The sequence below is a fragment of the Gopherus flavomarginatus genome, chromosome 23 (genome assembly GCF_025201925.1).
Source record: "Gopherus flavomarginatus isolate rGopFla2 chromosome 23, rGopFla2.mat.asm, whole genome shotgun sequence".
Lineage (NCBI taxonomy): Eukaryota > Metazoa > Chordata > Testudines > Testudinidae > Gopherus > Gopherus flavomarginatus.
In genome coordinates this window covers 16506326-16524989 of record NC_066639.1, presented here as the reverse complement: position 1 = coordinate 16524989, position 18664 = coordinate 16506326, and the positions used below count along the sequence as shown (strand labels likewise).

The 18664-nt window shown below is 69.1% G+C and overlaps 1 protein-coding gene and 1 long non-coding RNA gene across 3 annotated transcripts; one reads left to right on the top strand and one right to left on the bottom strand.

The window, feature by feature from the left end:
* Positions 1–165: 165 nt before the first annotated feature.
* TFR2 (transferrin receptor 2) lies at positions 166–14519 on the bottom strand. Its single transcript, XM_050933381.1, has 19 exons — positions 14440–14519; positions 12544–12593; positions 12048–12261; positions 11582–11777; positions 10824–10964; positions 10588–10699; positions 9094–9216; positions 8488–8604; positions 7810–7949; positions 7418–7590; positions 6973–7092; positions 6308–6390; positions 5890–5953; positions 5306–5373; positions 4384–4460; positions 3449–3533; positions 2512–2739; positions 1529–1669; positions 166–824 (listed from the first exon to the last, which is right to left on the bottom strand). Exons 2-19 carry the CDS (start codon positions 12574–12576, stop codon positions 582–584), a joined length of 2358 nt encoding a protein of 785 aa, XP_050789338.1. The 5' UTR covers positions 12577–12593; positions 14440–14519; the 3' UTR covers positions 166–581.
* On the top strand, positions 9670–10612 carry LOC127039634 (uncharacterized). 2 transcript variants are annotated; one of them, XR_007771245.1, is made up of 3 exons: positions 9670–9974; positions 10312–10365; positions 10568–10612. It is a non-coding gene; the product is annotated as an uncharacterized LOC127039634 (long non-coding RNA). The 2 variants fall into 2 exon arrangements; XR_007771244.1 differs by lacking the exon at positions 10568–10612 and adding an exon at positions 10434–10557.
* Positions 14520–18664: the final 4145 nt, after the last annotated feature.

Genomic DNA, 18664 nt, shown 5'->3' with positions numbered 1-18664 from the left:
CCCCCTGCTCTGACCCACCAGCCCCCACTCCCCTCCCAGAGCCGGGGAGAGAACCCAGGCGTCCTGGTGCCCGAGGTTGCAGCTGGTGATGGATTTTTTGGGGGGTGCTGAGGTGGGACCATGTTGGGGAGCCGGCCTGTGATTGGTTCCCAGGGATGCTGCGTGTCCATTGGTCACGGGGATGGGGTGGGGGGCTATAGAAGCTGGTGCTTCCGACAAAGGGTTAAATCTATCGCCTAGCAATAAACGAAATCATTTATAGTGGGCGCTGCCACTGATAAATTAATGGGGGGGGCAGCGGGCTGGGGGGCAGGGAAAGGGGTGCCCCTTGCATGCAGATCTGGGGGTGTAGGAGAAATACAGGGTCCTCGGGGGGGAGGTGTAGACAAGGAAGGGGGGTGCGGAGATTTGGGAGGAGGGCTGCACGGGGGGGGATATTTGGGGGTTCAGTGGGGTGAGGCCCTGCAGGGAGGCGTCTTGGCTGGGAGGCCGCACAGGGCGAAAGGGGGGGATCGGAGCGGGTGGGACCCGGGGGGCGCAGGGAAGCCATCGGGGGCACCCGGGGGGTGGGAACAGGGGGCTCAGAAGTTGATGTCGATGTCCCAGACCTCCCCACTGAGGGCGTTGGCCGCCCCCTGCAGGGTCCAGGTGGCCAGGGCCAGCTGGCGCCGGAACCGCCCCTCGTCGAAGCGCCCGGGCGCCTCCCGCAGCAGGCGCAGGTGCTCCAGCAGCGCCCGCAGCGTGTGGGGCCCCCGCCCGAGCAGGACGTGCCGGAAGGGGGTCTCCGGGGCCGCCACGTAGGGGGACAGGAAGTAGAACTCCACCTGAGGGAGAGAAAGGGGGGTGCTTAGCAGAGTCTGACCCCCACAAATGCAGCAGGGGACGCAGGCTCCAGGCAACAGGCAGGCATGCGCCGACGTGGCCTAGGCCCGATGCATGTGCTGACCCGGGCCCGGCCCGATGCATGTGCTGATGTGGGACTGGCCTGATGCATGCACCGACGTGGCCCCGGCCCAATGCATGCGCTGATGTGGGACCAGCCTGATGCATGCGCCGACCCGGGACCAGCCCAATGCATGCGCTGACGTGGCCCCGCCCGATGCATGTGCTGCTGTGGGACTGGCTTGATGCATGCGCCGACGTGGCCCAGGCCCGATGCATGCTCCGACGTGGCCCCGGCCCGATGCATGTGCCGACGTGGCCCTGGCCCGATGCATGTGCTGACCCGGGCCCGGCCCGATGCATGCGCCGACGCGGCCCCGGCCCGATGCATGCGCCGACGCGGCCCCGGCCTGATGCATGTGCTGATGTGGGACTGGCCTGATGCATGTGCTGACGTGGCCCAGGCCCAATGCATGCGCTGACCCGAGACCGGCCTGATGCATGCGCCGACGTGGACTGATGCATGCTCCAATGCATGCAGCGGGTAGCTGCATGCGTCCGCACAGCTGAAAGGCGCATGCTCCCAGTTCCCAGCAGGCAGCGGGCTGGGGAGCTGTGGGACAATGCAGACCCCCCCCCAGCTCACCCTCATGATGCGGACGTTGTGCATGCGGTTCAGCCGTTCGTTCTTCTCCTCCGAGCTGTAGATGTCCTGGCGCAGCTTCTCGGCCGCCCGCGTGTAGTCGCCCCGGGCCGAGTACATCCACTGCAGGGTCAGGCCGCGGCTCTGTGTGCAGGGGGGATGTGACGGGGATCAATGGGGGAGAGACACAACCAGCCCCAGCCCTCCATGGGGCCTTCCAGCCCCCCCAGCTTCCACGCTTCTGGATATGTGCCCCCACTCCCCTCCCAGAGCCGGGGAGAGAACCCAGGAGTCCTGGCTCCCAGCCCCCGCTGCTCTAACCACCAGCCCCCACTCCCCTCCCAGAGCTGGGGAGAGAACCCAGGAGTCCTGACTCCCAGCTCCCCCTGCTCTGATCACCGGCCCCCACTCCCCTCCCAGAGCCGGGGAGAGAACCCAGGAGTCCTGGCTCCCAGCCCCCCTGCTCTGACCCACCAGTCCCTACTCCCCTCCCAGAGCCGGGGAGAGAACCCAGGAGTCCTGGCTCTCAGCCCCCACTCCCCTCCCAGAGCCGGGGAGAACCCAGGAGTCGTGGCTCCCAGCCCCCCTGCTCTGACCTACCAGCCCCCACTCCCCTCCCAGAGCCAGGGACAGAACCCAGGCGTCCTGGCTCTCCCCCCACTGTAACCCACCAGCCCCCACTCCCTTCAGACCGCCGGGGAGAGAACCCAGGAGTCCTGGCTACCAGGCCCCCTGCTCTGACCCACCAGCCCCTACTCCTCTCCCAGAATCAGGGAGAGAACCCAGGAGTCCTGGCTCCCAGCCCCCCTGCTCAAACCACCAGCCCCCACTCCCCTCCCAGAGCCGGGGAGAGAACCCAGGAGTCCTGGCTCCCAGCCCCCCCTGCTCTAACCACCAGCCCCCACTCCCCTCCCAGAGCTGGGGCGATCAGTGGAGCCCCAGATCCCCCGGGGGCGGTTGTGGGGTGGATCCCCCCAGCCCCCTACCTTGAGCTCGCTGCTGTAGGGGTTGAACTCTGCGATCCGCTGCAGCAGGACGTCTCCGTAGGCGCCGAAGTCCAGCGGCAGCAGGTGGTCGTGACTCAGGCGGATCAGCAGCTGCCCCACGACCTCGGCCACCGACTTGGCCACGGCCGGCAGCCGCCCGAAGAGCAGCCCGTTCAGGTTCTCATAGGTGTCGTCCTGGGTGTGCAGGAACGGGTAGGGGCGGGCGTCCTGCAGGGACGGGAAAACCAGGGAGTGAGGGGCCCCAGCAGGAGCTGCGGGTCGGGAGTGAGGGGCACCGGTAGGGCTGGGGGGGGGCAGGGGCGGCGGGTGGCAGTGAGGGGCACCGGCAGGGCTGGGAGGGGGCAGGGGCGGCGGGTGGGAGTGAGGGGCACCGGCAGAGCTGGGGGGGACAGGGGCTGCAGGTCAGGAGTGAGGGGCACCGGCAGAGCTGGGGGGGGACAGGGGCTGCAGGTCGGGAGTGAGGGGCACTGGCAGGGCTGGGGGGGCAGGGCCGGGCTAGCAGGGGCTGCGGGTCAGGAGTGAGGGGCACCGGCAGAGCTGGGGGGGGACAGGGGCTGCAGGTCAGGAGTGAGGGGCATCGGCAGGGCTGGGGTACAAGGGGGCTGTGGGTCAGGAGTGAGGGGCACCGGCAGAGCTGGGGAGGGCAGGGGCTGCGGGTCGGGAGTGAGGGGCACCGGCAGAGCTGGGGGGGACAGGGGCTGCAGGTCGGGAGTGAGGGGCACTGGCAGGGCTGGGGGGGCAGGGCCGGGCTAGCAGGGGCTGCAGGTCAGGAGTGAGGGGCACCGGTAGAGCTGGGGAGGGCTGGGGCTGCGGGTCGGGAGTGAGGGGCACCGGCAGAGCTGGGGGGGGCAGGGGCTGCAGGTTCGGAGTGAGGGGCACTGACCCATCTGGGGGGCACCTTGCCAGGGTCTCTCACCTCGACGAAGGAGAACTCCACGGCCGGGACCCCCGCGAAGGCGGTGAAGAGGTAGGCGCTGCTGTCCATGGAGAGGGGCCGGATCCTGGGGGCGGGAGGAGGCAGGATCAGACTCAGGGAGAAGGGGGGGTGCTGAGGTTGGGGGTTCCCCCATTGTCCCACCCAGGGCTGCTCCCCAAAAACCTTCCCCGGGGGCTCTGAGATCAGGGACACCCGGCCCCAAACAACTCAGGATTTCGGGGGGCGGCAGCAGGATTTGGGGCAGGCAGGAGATTTGTATGGGTCTGGTGGGGGGGGATCAGAGTGGGTCAGGGTTGGTGGGGGGGGATTAGGGGTCAGCAGGGGCGAGATTGCCCTGTCCAGATTACAGGGTCAGAGGTTAAGGGTCAGTGGTGGTTAGGGTCTAGGGGAAAAGCAGGACGGTCAGAGGTTAAGGGTCACGCTTGGCGAGGGCTATGCCGAGATGGGGCTGGCGTGGGGCAGAAGCAGCCAGGGCGGCTGGGAAAACCCGCTAATGAGGGGGAGGTTCGTTAGGGGCCAGCCGTTACGACCCCCAGGGGGCGCCCCGGAGCCCGGCTGAGCCAATCCCCGGAGCGACCAGCGGGGGGAGCCCTGCGCTGTTATGGGGGGGCAGAGGCAACGGGGCCAGTGGGTGGGGCCAGTGTGAAAAGGGGGCGGGACCAGAGTCAAAGGTGAGGGGTCATCAAAGGTAGAGAATATTTAAGGTCAGAGGTGAAGGGTCACCACTGGGAAGGGTCACCACTGAAAGGTCAGGGTCAAAGGTGAAGGGTCACCATTGGGTAGGCTCAGCACTGAAGGTCAGGGTCAAAGGTGAAGGGTCACCATTGGGTAGGCTCAGCACTGAAAGGGCAGGGGTCAAAGGTGAAGGGTCGGAGGTGAAGGGTCTCTTGCCCCGCAGGTCGCGCCCCACTTACACCTCGCTGGCCCAGCGCCGATCTGGGAACGTCACCTGCTCGTAGAGGGTCTGGCCACTGCGGTTCGGGCTGTCGACCTGCCGGGGGGAGGAGACAGAGGTGACCTTCGAACTCTAACCCCCGACCTTCCACCCTCAGAGGGGCCAATATGGCCTGATGACCTCTGAGCCCTGCTCTAACCACCAGCCCCCACTGCCCTCCTGGAGCCGGGGAGAGAACCCAGGAGTCCTGGCTCCCAGCCCCCCCTGCTCTAACCACCAGCCCCCAATGCCCTCCCGGAGCCTGGAGAGAACCCAGGCGTCCGGGCTCCCAGCCCCCTGCTCTGACCACCAGCCCCCACTGCCCTCCCAGAGTCGGGGAGAGAACCCAGGAGTCCTGGCTCCCAGCCCCCCCTGCTCTAACCCACCAGCCCCCACTCCCCTCCCAGAGCCAGGGAGAGAACCCAGGAGTCCTGGCTCCCAGCCCCCCCTGCTCTAACTCACCAGCCCCCACTCCCCTCCCAGAGCCAGGGAGAGAACCCAGGAGTCCTGGCTCCCAGCCCCCCCCTGCTCTAACCCACCAGCCCCCACTCCCCTCCCAGAGCCAGGGAGAGAACCCAGGAGTCCTGGCTCCCAGCCCCCCCCTGCTCTAACCCACCAGCCCCCACTCCCCTCCCAGAGCCGGGGAGAGAACCCAGGAGTCCTGGCTCCCAGCCCCCCTGCTCTGACCACCAGCCCCCACTGCCCTCCCAGAGCCGGGGGGAGAACCCAGGAGTCCCGGCTCCCAGCCCCCCCCTGCTCTAACCCACCAGCCCCCACTGCCCTCCCAGAGCCGGGGAGAGAACCCAGGAGTCCTGGCTCCCAGCCCCCCTGCTCTGACCACCAGCCCCCACTCCCCTCCCAGAGCCGGGGAGAGATCCCAGGCATCTGGGGCTGCCCCTCACCTGTTTGAGGACGTTCTCGATGAGGCTGGTCAGCAAGGGGCTGGTTTTGGCGTAGAATTTGTCATCTCCTGAGGTTCAGCGGAGGGGAGAGAAACCCATCAGGGTGGCAAGAGGGTCCAGTGGTGGAACCTTAATTCCCACCCCCAGTGTGTGTGTGTGGGGGGGTTGATGTGCCCCTCCCCTATCCCCTGAGGCTAAGCCCCAAGCTTGCAGTCACCCCCTCCCACGGACCTTGATAGAGTTAAGTTTATAATAGAGAGGGGGAAACTGGGGCAGACACTGCCTCCTCTAACCCAACAGCCCCACTCCCCTCCCAGAGCCGGGGAGAGAACCCAGGAGTCCTGGCTCCCAGCCCCCCTGCTCTAACCCACCAGCCCCCACTCCCCTCCCAGAGCCGGGGAGAGAACCCAGGAGTCCTGGCTCCCAGCCCCCCCTGCTCTAACCACCAGCCCCCACTCCCCTCCCAGAGCCAGGGAGAGAACCCAGGAGTCCTGGCTCCCAGCCCCCCCGCTCTAACCCACCAGCCCCCACTCCCGTCCCAGCGCCGGGGGAGAACCCAGGAGTCCGGGCCCCCAGTCACGTACCTAGCACAGCATTGTCCAGACTGATGTAGGCCACGGCTTTGAGGTGCAGCATGCTGAGATAGCCCTGGTCAGGAGGGGAGGTTTTGGTGGAAGGGGTCAGTTCGGGGGGTCCAAAGTAAGTAGTCCCCTATCTCAGTGATGGTAGCTGCTATTCCCCCATCTTACCACCAAGGGGAGCCCAGAGCCTCCTGATGGCCAAGGAGAGAACCCAGGAGTCCTGGCTCCCGGCCCCCCCTGCTCTAACCACCAGCCCCCACTCCCCTCCCAGAGCCAGGGAGAGAACCCAGGAGTCCTGGCTCCCAGCCCCCACTCCCCTCCTGGAGTTGTTGGCTGCAGGAGGGAATGGGACTGGTGGGCCCCTGTAGGTAGAAACACCCCCCCCCCAGCCCTGCAGCGGGGACCCAGGCGTCCGGGTCACCTCTAGCCATTCGGTGGAGCCCACCCGGCCGAAGTCTTCTGCGTCCCAGCTAGCGAAGAGCAGGGTGCGGCGGAGCTGGAAGCCTGGGGAGAGAAATGGACAGAAATGGGGGGACATGTGCCCCCCCCGTCCCGAGAACCAAGGAGTCCTGAAGTTCCTGGGGAACTTTAATCTCACCCCTTTAAGGCGGCCATCTTTTTTGACAGGCTGATAAATATTCCCCTCTCAGCTCTTGTCAGGAGCGAGGTCCCCACCTGATGGCCACTGGGGGTATGACAGGGGAGGAGTCTTCCAGAGCGGGGGAGGCCCCGCCCACCTGGTGCCAGCTCCGCCCCCTCAGCTAGCTCCACCCCCTGCCCTATGTGGTGCCAGCTCCGCCCCCTCAGCTAGCTCCACCCCCTGCCCTATGTGGTGCCAGCTCCGCCCCCTCAGCTAGCCCCACCCCCTGCCCCACCTGGTGCCAGCCCTGCCCCCTTCATCTAGCCCCGCCCCCTGCCCCACCTAGTGCCAGCCCTGCCCCCTTCATCTAGCCCCGCCCCTGCCCCACCTAGTGCCAGCCCTGCCCCCTTCATCTAGCCCCGCCCCCTGCCCCACCTAGTGCCAGCCCTGCCCCCTTCATCTAGCCCCGCCCCCTGCCCCACCTGGTGCCAGCCCTGCCCCCTTACCATTGCGCACCATGGCGGAGAAGGTCCGGGCTAACTCGAGGAGCAGGGCCGTGCCCACGCCCGAGCCGGCCGCCCCGGGGCCCAGAGCGTCCCGCTGAGCCCCGATGATCACGTAGTGATCTGTGGGGGTGGGGCAGGAGCCAAGATTAGGGGGAAAGGAGACTCCCCCTCGACAGCCCCAGCCCCCCATCCCATACGCCTCTCCCCCCAGTCCCCACACAGCTCCCCCAGGCCCAGCCCTCCACCTCTTTCTCTGCCCCACTGTCCCCACCCCATCCCTCCACCTCTCTGTGCCCCCCTCATTCCCAGGTGCCCACCCTACTAAAACCCACACACCTAACCCCCCAGCCCCACCCCTTCCTGCCCCCCCATCAGTTCTCCCCCCCCACTCTCCACCCCACCCCACAGAGACCCCATCCCATCCCGACCCCTCCCCCGGCCTCACCGGGTTCAAATCGCCCCTCGATGCAGCCGAAGACGTTACTGATCATGGTAGGAGTCTTGACGTTGTTCACCTGCAGGTGCACCCGGACGCCTGGGTCCCCGGGCCCAAGGCGATATGGGATGTCGGCCAGGCGCCCCTTCCAGTCCCGAGGGGCGGCCAGCCCTGTCAGCTTACTGGAGGGGGGGAGAACAGGGGGTCACGGGGCTGAGGAGAGAACCCAGGAGTCCTGGCTCCCCGCCCCCCTGCTCTGACCCACCAGCCCCCACTCCCCTCCCCGAGCCGGGCAGAGAACCCAGGAGTCCTGGCTCCCCGCCCCCCTGCTCTGACCCCTCAGCTCCCACTCCCCTCCCAGAGCCGGGGAGAGAACCCAGGAGTCCTGGCCCCCCATTTACCTGAGGAGGCGGGCAGCCGTGCTGGCGCTGATGGGGTGGACGGGGATGCGGGGCAGCCCCGAGGACTGGACTGGGGGGAACTGGGTGTGGTTGAAGGAGGGGAAGCCAGGGGTGTAGGGGTCACCGGTCCCCATGTGAACCTGTGGTGGGGGCAGAGACAGCAGGTGAGGGACGGAGGCCGGACCTGCCCCTCCTGCTCCCTGCCCAACTGAGCTCGACTCATCTGCTTGCAGGTCGTGGAGAGAGACGGGGAAGAAGCCCCCCCAGGAACCGACGCTGCCCCCGCTGCAGAGCGCAACCGGCTCCAGGTACGTCCGGAGATCTATCAGCTAGCCAGTTTTGAAGGCCTTTCGTTTGGTTGAAGCCCAGGTTAATGTTTGAGCTCACTGGGGCAGGACCAATTTGGAAGCAGACGGGAGTCTAATGCCTGTTAATGGCAGCCCGGTCATCTCGTTAGAGAGAGAGCTCGTTAGCGTGAAGAGATCCCTGTAGCGCAAACACAGGGATGGGCATGAACTACGTGAAACACCCCTTCAATTTGTTATTAATCAGGGCCTGAATCAGTCGCTCCGTTAGCTTGATGGGGATCGATGTCCCAGGGCAAGCTGCCCCCCATCCCCTCATTCACCACGTCCCATGCAGACCCCTCCTCGTCCTCCCCCCCGCGCCGGCACTCACATGTCCATAAACCGCCCGGTTCTGGGACAGGCCGGCTTTCCTCGGATCCTGGGGGATGTCCCAGGGGTCAGGGTAGATCAGCACCCCCCGGGCCTGGGCAGTGTCTGCGTTCGCCACCTGGAGGAAAGGAGAGAACCCAGGAGTCCTGGCTCCCAGCTCCCCCAGCTCTGACCCACCAGCCCCCACTCCCCTCCCAGAGCTGAGGAGAGAACCCAGGAGTCCTGGCTACCAGCCCCCTGTGCTCTGACCCACCAGCCCCCACTCCCCTCCCAGAGCTGAGGAGAGAACCCAGGAGTCCTGGCTCCCAGCACCCCTGCTCTGACCCACCAGCCCCCACTCCCCTCCCAGAACCGGAGAGAGAACCCAGGAGTCCTGGCTCCCAGCACCCCTGCTCTGACCACCAGCCCCCACTCCCCTCCCCGAGCCAGGGAGAGAACCCAGGAGTCCTGGCTCCCAACCCCTCCTGCTCTAACCACCAGCCCCCACTGCCCTCCCAGAGCCAGGGAGAGAACCCAGGAGTCCTGGCTCCCAGCCCCCGCTGCTCTAACCCACCAGCCCCCACTGCCCTCCCAGAGCCGGGGAGAGAACCCAGGCGTCCGGGCTCACCTTCTCTGCGTAGCTGATCTCTCCCACCCTGACGATGACGAGGTGGCCCTGGGGGTTCACTCCCTTCTGTCCCAGGGCGTCAAAATCCTCCTGGCGCCCATAGTTGGCATAGACCAGCCCCCCCTGGGGAGACAGATGGGGGGACAGCGTGGGTGGGGGCGGACACCCACCCAAAACCAGCACCACCAGGGTCAGGAAGAGGGCTGGTGGGTGGGGATGGGGGCAGGTTGGGAGCAGCAGGGTGGAGGCGTTACCGTGGCATTGCCGGGGGCGCTGTAGAGGCAGGACCCGGGGAGGAGGGGCGTTGCTGGGGGGCATTACTGTGGTGTTGCCGGGGGCGCTGTAGGGTAGGACCCGGGGGAGGCGGGGCGTTGCCGGGGATGTTACCATGGCATTGCCGTGGTGCGTTACCGTGGTGTTGCAGCTGGCACTGTAGGGGCAGGACCTGGAGGAGGCAGGGGGGTTACCAGGGGCTTTACCGTAGTGTTGTCAGGGGGCATTACTGTGGCGTTGCCAGGGTCGCTGTAGGGGCGGGACCCGGGAGAGGCGGGGGGTTGCCGGGGACGTTACCGTGGCGTTGCTGGGATGCTAAAGGGGCAGGACCGGGGGAGGCAGGGCGTTGCTGGGGGCGTTTCCGTGGCATTACCGGGGGTGCTGGAGGGGCAGGACCCGGGAGAGGCAGGGGGTTGCTGGTGGGCGTTACCATGGCGTTGCTGGGGGCACTGTAGGGGCAGGACCCAGGGGAGGCCAGGGGTAGGCCGGTGGTGTTACTGTGGTGCTGCCGGAGGGCATTACCGTGGCATTGCCGGGGGGCGTTACCGTGGCGTTGCCAGGGACGCTTTTGGAGCAGGACCCAGGGGAGGCGAGGCGTTGCCAGGGGTGTTACAGTGGCGTTGCCGGGGGCGCTGTAGGGGCAGGACCCAGGGGAGACAGGGTGTAGCCGTGGGGCGTTACCATGCTGTTGCCGGGGGCTCTCTTGAGGCAGGACCTGGGGATGGCGGGGCATTGCCGGGGGCGTTACCGTGGCATTTCCAGGGGCGCTGTAGGGGCAGGACCCAGGGGAGGCGAGGCGTTGCCAGGGGGCGTTACCATGGCGTTGCCGGGGGCGCTGTAGGGGCAGGACCCAGGGGAGGCAGGGTGTTGCCGGGGGCGTTACCATGGCATTTCCGGGGGTGCTGTAGGCGCAGGACCCGGGGGAGGTGAGGCATTGCCAGGGAGCGTTACCGTGGCGTTGCCGGGGGCGCTGTAGGGGCAGGACCCAGGGGAGGCAGGGTGTTGCCGTGGGGCGTTACCGTGACGTTGCCAGGGGCGCTGTAGGGGCAGGACCCTGGGGAGGCGAGGCGTTGCCAGGGGGCGTTACCATGGCGTTGCCAGAGGCGCTGTAGGGGCAGGACCCGGGGGAGGCGAGGCGTTGCCGGGGCATTACCGTGGCGTTGCCAGGGGCGCTGTAGGGGCAGGACCTGGGGGAGGTGAGGCGTTGCCAGAGGGCGTTACCGTGGCGTTGCCGGGGGCGCTGTAGGGGCAGTACATCTCGGGGTCCTCCAGGGGTAGTTTCTCCATGACCCCCCCTTGCGGGTCCAGCTGATGCAGGAAGTTGGGGTTCATCCTGGGGGCGAGGGGGGGCATCAGAGCCCAGCCAGCCCAGCCCCCCCATTTGCCGCTGAGCACCTCTTCCCCCCTCCCCCATGGGTCCCCCCTCCTCGCCCTCCCCATGTCCCCCCCGGTCAGACCTGTCCGGACGCTGCAGCCCCACGTAGTGGGTATCGGTCCAGGCCCGGTCCAGCCTGTAGGACGTGAAACTCTCCAGCACCTTGTGGGTCAGGGCGTCCATGCGGGGCGAGCCGGGGAAGTGGGGGCCCTCGCTTACCCACCTGGGGGGGGGACGACAGAAGAGGGGAGGGGTCAGGCGGCAGCTGGGGGCATATGACCCACCCCAAATCTCGACCGCTCTAGCCATGCTGGGCAAATTGGGGATGGGGGGTCCCCCGTGTTTTAGAAGGGGGGGGTTTTGAGGAGGGATGGCAGAGGGGGATTTGGGGTCTCTGTGGGGTGGCTCAGAGAAGGGAGGCCCTGTTCTGAGTGGGGGTGAGGGGTGACTCTGGGGGTTGGAGGGGGAATCTGTGGGGCAGGCTTCTTGATGGGGCACATGGGGATCCCTGTGGGGTGGGGAGTCCCTGTGGGAGGATCTGTGGTAGCAGGGAGTCCCAGTGGGGAAGGGGATCTCTGAGGGGCTGGGGGGCTCTCGGGGGCATGGGGGGATCTCTGGGAGGCTCCGGGGGGCTCTGAGGGGCTGGGGGGCTCTCGGGGGCATGGGGGGATCCCTGGGGGGCTCCAGGGAGCTCTGAGGGGCTCTCTGGGGGGGTCTTGGGGGGCTGGAGGGGCTGGAGGCTCTCGGGGGACTCTCGGGGGGGTGGCGCTCAGGGGCCAATGGGTTTCAGGGGGCTCTGGGGAGGCTCTATGGGGCCCGAGGGCTCTCTGGGGGGCTCACCGGATGGTGCTCTCGATGCTCTCCTCCCGCAGGTATTTCTGGAACATTTCCTTCAGGTCGGCCCAGTAGAGGGGGGGCCCCGGTCCCGGCGACTCCTCGGCCGCCCCCTCGTCGCTCACCACGGCCAGCAGGTCGCCCCGCAGCCCCGCGCACGATGGGCAGCTGCCGCGCAAGGCCACGTAGCCCAGCAGGAACGCTGCCCGGGGGAGACGGGGACGTGGGCACGGGGGGCACGGGCACAGGGGGCAGGGGGGACTCTTAGTCCGCCAGGCAGGGCAGGGAGCCCAGGGGGTGGGGTTTTCAGTCCAGAGGGCGGAGCTCTGAGCCAGGGGCGTGGCTATCTGTCCAGGGGGGCGGAGCTCTGGTCAGAGGGTGGGTCTGTCGGGCCAGGGGGCGGAGCTATCAGGCCAAGGGGCGGAGCTCTTGGGCCAGGGGCGGAGCTCTCGGGCCAGGGGGCGGGGCTTACCCACAGTGAAGATGAGCAGGGCGCTGAGCACCACGTAGGTCAAGGCTTTGGTCCGGTCCTGCGGGCCGGGGACCACCAGGGCGGCCATGTCCCCGGCCAGCGTCTGCTCCTCCCGCTCGGCTACCTTCAGCTCCAGGCCCCCGGCCCCCTCCCCGCCCGGCCCCTCCACGTTCCTGTAGATGGTGTAGGAGCGTCGGCTGGGCCGCTCGCCGCCCTGTGGGGGAGATGGGGGTCACGGCGGGCGGGGCTGCGGGTTGGGAGTGAGGGGCACCCACAGAGCTGGGGCGGGCAGGGCTGGGCTAGCAGGGGCTGCGGGTCGGGAGTGAGGGGCACCAGCAGGGCTGAGCTGGCAGGGGCTGCGGGTCGGGAGTGAGGGGCACCGGCAGCATTGGAGGGCCCAGGACTGGGCTGGCAGGGGGCTGTGGTGTGGGAGTGGGGGGCGCCAGGGACCGTGGACTGTTGGGGTCCCTAGGGATGATTCGAAGCCCGGCCCTACCGCACGCCGGAGCAGGGATCTCAGCGTCTCCATTGCAGCCTCCTCGTGTCCTGGGGAGAGAGACGGCCCCAGGGGCTGGTCAGTGAGGAGCCAGGAGGGTTCCCCTTTATCTGCCCCCCCCCCGAGAACAGCAGGGGCTGCAGGGGCACCGGCCGAGCTGGTGGGGGGGCAGAGCTGGGCTAGCAGGGGCTGCAGGTCGGGAGTGAGGGGCACCGGCCGAGCTGGTGGGGGGGCAGAGCTGGGCTGGCAGGGGCTGCGGGTCGGGAGTGAGGGGCACTGGCAGGACTAGGGGGCAGGGGGGGCGGTTACCACGTGTCTGTCCCAGCGGCCCGGGTGCAAAGGCTGCTGGGGCCGTATTGATTTGACTGCCTGGCGCCGGGCTGCCGGGGGCACTAAGGGGCAGCGCGGGGGCTGGCCCCATGGCCAGGGGACAGAGCCCCTCCCCGGCCCTGGGCGAGCTGGTGGAGGAGCTGAGATATGGGGGGCGGTCAGGAGGGCAGAAAGGGGCTGGAGGGGGCTAGGGGGCGATTGGGTGGGGAGGGCACCTGGAATTGGTGGGGGGGTCTCTGTCCCCTCAGGGCAGCGCAGGGGGAGGGGAAGCCAGGCCACGAGGTCCCAGGCCCCGGCTGCCGGCTGGGGGGGCCCTGGGGCTGGGAAGGGCCAGAGCCTGGCTGGGGTGATAAGGGTGGGGGTGGGGGTGGGGTGGGGCTGGGACCTGATAGCGCGTCCCCCAGAGTCACGTACACACCGGCTCCCCCCATGCCCCCCACCCAGCCCTGCCGGTGCCCCTCACTCCCGACCTGCAGCCCCTGCTAGCCCAGGCCTGCCCCCCCAGCTCTGCCGGTGCCCCTCACTCCCGACGCGCAGCCCCTGCTAGCCGAGCCCTGCCCCCACCAGCCCTGCCAGTGCCCCTCACTCCCGACCCGCAGCCCCTGCCAGCCCAGCCCTGCCCCCACCAGCCCTGCCGGTGCCCCTCACTCCCAACCCGCAGCCCCTGCTAGCCCAGCCCTGCCCCCACCAGCCCTGCTGGTGCCACTCACTCCCAACCCGCAGCCCCTGCCAGCCCAGCCCTGCCGGTGCCCCTCACTCCCGACCCGCAGCCCCTGCCAGCCCTGCCCCCCCCAGCTCTGCCGGTGCCCCTCACTCCCGACCCGCAGCCCCTGCTAGCCCAACCCTGGGCCCCCCCAGCTCTGCCGGTGCCCCTCACTCCCGACCCGCAGCCCCTGCTAGTCCAGCCCTGCCCCCCCCAGCTCTGTCGGTGCCCCTCACTCCCGACCCGCAGCCCCTGCTAGCCCAGCCCTGCCCCCCCAGCTTTGCCGGTGCCCCTCACTCCCGACCCACAGCCCCTGCTAGCCCAGGCCTGCCCCCCCCCCAGCCCTGCCAGTGCCTCTCACTCCCGACCCGCAGCCCCTGCTAGCCCAGCCCTGGGCCCCCCCAGCTCTGCCGGTGCCCCTCACTCCCGACCCGCAGCCCCTGCTAGTCCAGCCCTGCCCTCCCCAGCTCTGTCGGTGCCCCTCACTCCCGACCCGCAGCCCCTGCTAGCCCAGCCCTGCCCCCCCAGCTTTGCCAGTGCCCCACACTCCCGACCCGCAGCCCCTCCTAGCCCAGCCCTGCCCCTCCCCAGCTCTGTTGGTGCCCCTCAGTCCCGACCCGCAGCCCCTACTAGCCCAGCCCTGTCCCCCCGCCCAGCCCTGCCGGTGCCCCTCACTCCCGACCCGCAGCCCCCCCAGCTCTGCCGGTGCCCCTCACTCCCGACCCGCAGCCCCCAGCTCTGCCGCTGACCCTCACTCCCGACCCACAGGCTGTCTCCCCTGGGCTGGGCTAGGACCAGCCGCTGTGGGGGGTTTATGGGGTTCTCACAGACCCCCCCGTGCCCCTCCCCCTAGGGACACTCACAGAGTCGGCGCCTGGTGCTGGGAGCTGTTTGTGTCTGATACAAACCCGGGCTCCCACCCACCCACCGGTGACACCCAGGCCTCCTCCCCCGCTGGGACCTACGTCCAGCCCCCCCCCCCCGCCCTGCCTGGGCCCAGCCAGGGTGGCGCCAGGGGGCCCTGTGCTACTGGGAATGGGCGGGGGTCTCCCCTGGCAGCCCCAATGCTCACCGGGCCTATGGGTGCTGTGACCCCCTGGCTGGCTGGCTCAGGGGGGCGGGGAGCGGGGCAGGGGCCTGTCCCCTCTAGGGGGCGCCGGCTCCCAGGGCGGGGAATGGGGCAGGGACCTGTCCCCTCTAGGGGGCGCCGGCTCCCCCCCGGCCCCAGGGCGGGGACTGGCTGGCTCAGGGGGGCGGGGAATGGGGCAGGGGCCTGTCCCCTCTGGGGGGCGCCGGCTCCCACTGGCCCCAGGGCAGGGACTGGCTGGCTCAGGGGGGCGGGGAATGGGGCAGGGACCTGTCCCCTCTAGGGGGCGCCGGCTCCCCCCCGGCCCCAGGGCGGGGACTGGCTGGCTCAGGGGGGCGGGGAATGGGGCAGGGGCCTGTCCCCTCTGGGGGGCGCCGGCTCCCACTGGCCCCAGGGCAGGGACTGGCTGGCTCAGGGGGGCAGGGAATGGGGCAGGGGCCTGTCCCCTCTAGGGGGCGCCGGCTCCCCCCCGGCCCCAGGGCAGGGACTGGCTGGCTCGGGGGGCGGGGAGCAGGGCAGGGGCCTGTCCCCTCTAGGGGGCGCCGGGCAGGGACTGGCTGCCTGGGGGGCACTTTTGGGGCTCTGCTGTGGGAAAAGGAGAAGGACGAAGGACGTTTCCGACTGTCGCTCTCTATATTCCTGTCCAGGGCCTGTAGGGGGCATCGGAGCACGGAATAAAATGGCTGGGTAATTCACATGCTAATCGCATGGCTGAGATGCAGCCACCTCTGGGGTGGGGCGGCCGGTTACCCAGGAACCCCTCGCCCGGCGCTGAGATGCAGCCACCTCTGGGGCAGGGCGGCCGGTTACCCAGGAACCCCTCGCCCGGTGCGGAGATGCAGCCACCTCTGGGGCAGGGCGGCTGGTTACCCAGGGACCCCTCGCCCGGCTCTGAGATGCAGCCACCTCTGGGGCGGGGTGGCTGGTTACCCGAGGACCCCTCACCTGGCGCTGAGATGCAGCCACCTCTGGGGCTGGGCAGCCGGTTACCCAGGGACCCCTCGCCCGGCGCTGAGATGCAGCCACCTCTGGGGCTGGGCAGCCGGTTACCCAGGGACCCCTCGCCCGGCGCTGAGATGCAGCCACCTCTGGGGCAGGGCGGCCAGTTACCCAGGAACCCCTCGCCCGGTGCGGAGATGCAGCCACCTCTGGGGCAGGGCGGCTGGTTACCCAGGGACCCCTCGCCCGGCTCTGAGATGCAGCCACCTCTGGGGCGGGGTGGCTGGTTACCCGAGGACCCCTCACCTGGCGCTGAGATGCAGCCACCTCTGGGGCTGGGCAGCCGGTTACCCAGGGACCCCTCGCCCGGCGCTGAGATGCAGCCACCTCTGGGGCTGGGCAGCCGGTTACCCAGGGACCCCTCGCCCGACGCTGAGATGCAGCCACGTCTGGGGCGGGGCGGCCGGTTACCCAGGGACCCCTCGCCCGGTGCTGAGATGCAGCCACCTCTGGGGCGGGGCGGCCGGTTACCCAGGGACCCCTCGCCCGACGCTGAGATGCAGCCACCTCTGGGGCTGGGCGGCCGGTTACCCAGGGACCCCTCGCCTGGCGCTGAGATGCAGCCACCTCTGGGGCGGGGCGGCCGGTTACCCAGGGACCCCTCGCCCGGCGCTGAGATGCAGCCACCTCTGGGGTGCGTATGTGTGTGGGGGGGCAGTTTTTAAAAACACCCCACCCCCAGGACTTGTACTTTGCCCTCTCTGATTGTCACTGCTCAGGCAGGGAAGGGTTAAGGGGGCGGGGCCTGTGACAAGGGAGAGGGTTTCCTGGCAGACCCTGCCCCCCCCCCACCCCCCAGGTGCCACCAAGTCTGGGGTCTTATCAGGGCTCTGCCTTGTGAAAAACAAACAGGGCCTGGATCCGGGCCTGATGCCCCCGTGGGGCGCTAGGGGGCGCTGGGGGGGAGGGGGGCCCAGCAGGGGGCGCTCTCCCCTGGCAGGCAGGGTGCTGGGGGGGTGCTGTGGGGCAAGGAGGGGGCGCTCTCCCCTGGCAGGTGGGGCTGGCCCTAGGGGGCGCTGTGGGGCAGGGAGGGACGGGGGGCTCAGCAGGGGGCGCTCTCCCCTGGCAGGCAGGGTGCTTGGAGGGCGCTGTGGGGCAGGGAGGGGGGCTCGGCAGGGGGCGCTCTCCCCTGGCAGGCAGGCTGCTTGGAGGGCGCTGTGGGGCAGGGAGCGGGGCAGGGCGGGCCTGTGTTTCAGACAGCCCCAGTTTTCACTCCTTGCCCTGAATTACCCCTCCATTGCCTGGGGATGGGGGGAGGGGGGTGCCGCCCCCCCCGCGAGGTCTCCCCCCCATAACACTTTCCATGGGGGGAGCTGCTCCTGTCGGATTTCCCTCCCCCGCTTGCGAATGTCCAGGGGTCCCCTGCGTCGTCCATGGTCCCGGGTCTCGGCAGTTTTTAGCCTCCCCAATGCTACCGCGACCCCCAAGTTCTTAGCTTTAATCCTGTGTGTAAATGGGGGGGGGGAATTGAAACTGAAACCGTCCCTGTGCCAAACACAGCCCCCCCCTGCTCAAACCCACCAGCCCCCACTCCCTTCCCAGAGCCGGGGAGAGAACCCAGGAGTCCTGGCTCCCAGCCCCCCCTGCTCTACCCACCAGCCCCCACTCCCCTCCCAGAGCCCGGGAGAGAACCCAGGAGTCCTGGCTCCCAGCCCCCCTGCTGTAACCACCAGCCCCCACTCCCCTCCCAGAGCCGGGGAGAGAACCCAGGAGTCCTGGCCCCCAGCCCCCCCTGCTCTAACCCACCAGCCCCCACTCCCCTCCCAGAGCCGGGGAGAGAACCCAGGAGTCCTGGCTCCCAGCCCCCCTGCTCTGACCCACCAGCCCCCACTGCCCTCCCAGAGCTGGGGAGAGAACCCAGGAGTCCTGGCTCCCAGCCCCCCCTGCTCTGACCCACCAGCCCCTACTCCCCTCCCAGAGCTGGGGAGAGAACCCAGGAGTCCTGGCTCCCAGCCCCCCTGCTCTGACCCACCAGCCCCCACTCCCTTCCCAGAGCCAGAGAGAGAACCCAGGAGTCCTGGCTCCCAGCCCCCCGGGCTGTACCCACCAGCCCCCACTCCGCTCCCAGAGCTGGGGAGAGAACCCAGGAGTCCTGGCTCCCAGCCCCCCTGCTCTGACCCACCAGCCCCCACTCCACTCCCAGAGCTGGGGAGAGAACCCAGGCGTCCGGGCTCCCAGCCCCCCTGCTCTAACCCACTAGCCCCCACTCCCCTCCCAGAGCCGGGGAGAGAACCCAGGAGTCCGGGCTCCCAGGCAGTTCCCGCCCTGGGGCGTGGTGGGAGCTGACGCCCCCTAGAGGGGACAGGCCGCTGCCCCATCCTCTCCCTCCCTTAGCAGAGACGAGAGAAACACAAATTGTTTCCATCTTAACTTAATATCAAATATAAACTCTGTGGCCCGGACCCCCGGCGCGTCGGCCGCCTCCGAGTCTCTGGCCGTGTCGCCCTTGCAGACTGTGCAGCCGAGATCTGTGTCCAGGGGGATCGCCAGCCGTCAGCGGGCCAGCAGTGCCCGCCTTCTCCAGCGGCGCCGGGGTGCGCCCACCTCTGGGGCGGGGGGCCGGTTACACAGGGATCCCTCGCCCGGCGCTGAGATGCGCCCACCTCTGGGGGGGGCGGTTACCCAGGGACCCCTCGCCCGGCGCTGAGATGCAGCCACCTCTGGGGGGGGCTGGTTACCCAGGGACCCCTCGCCCGGTGCTGAGATGCAGCCACCTCTGGGGGGGGCGGTTACCCAGGGACCCCTCGCCCGGTGCTGAGATGCGCCCACCTCTGGGGGGGGCGGTTACCCAGGGACCCCTCGCCCAGCACTGAGATGCACCCATCTCTGGGGTGGGGGGCCGGTTACCCAGGGACCCCTCGCCCGGCACTGAGATGCGCCCACCTCTGGGGTGGGGGGCCGGTTACCCAGGGACCCCTCGCCCGGTGCTGAGGTGCGCCCACCTCTGGGGGGGGCGGTTACCCAGGGACCCCTCGCCCGGTGCTGAGATGCAGCCACCTCTG

Excerpts from the sequence above, each read along its gene's own strand:
- TFR2 (XM_050933381.1), bottom strand. The coding sequence starts at position 12,576 with ATGGAGACGCTGAGATCCCTGCTCCGGCGTGCG. Across the intron at positions 12,262-12,543 it reads GATCCCTGCTCCGGCGTGCG|GGCGGCGAGCGGCCCAGCCG; the intron begins GTAGGGCCGGGC and ends TCTCCCCCACAG. Across the intron at positions 7,093-7,417 it reads CGAGGGGCGATTTGAACCCG|ATCACTACGTGATCATCGGG; the intron begins GTGAGGCCGGGG and ends CCACCCCCACAG.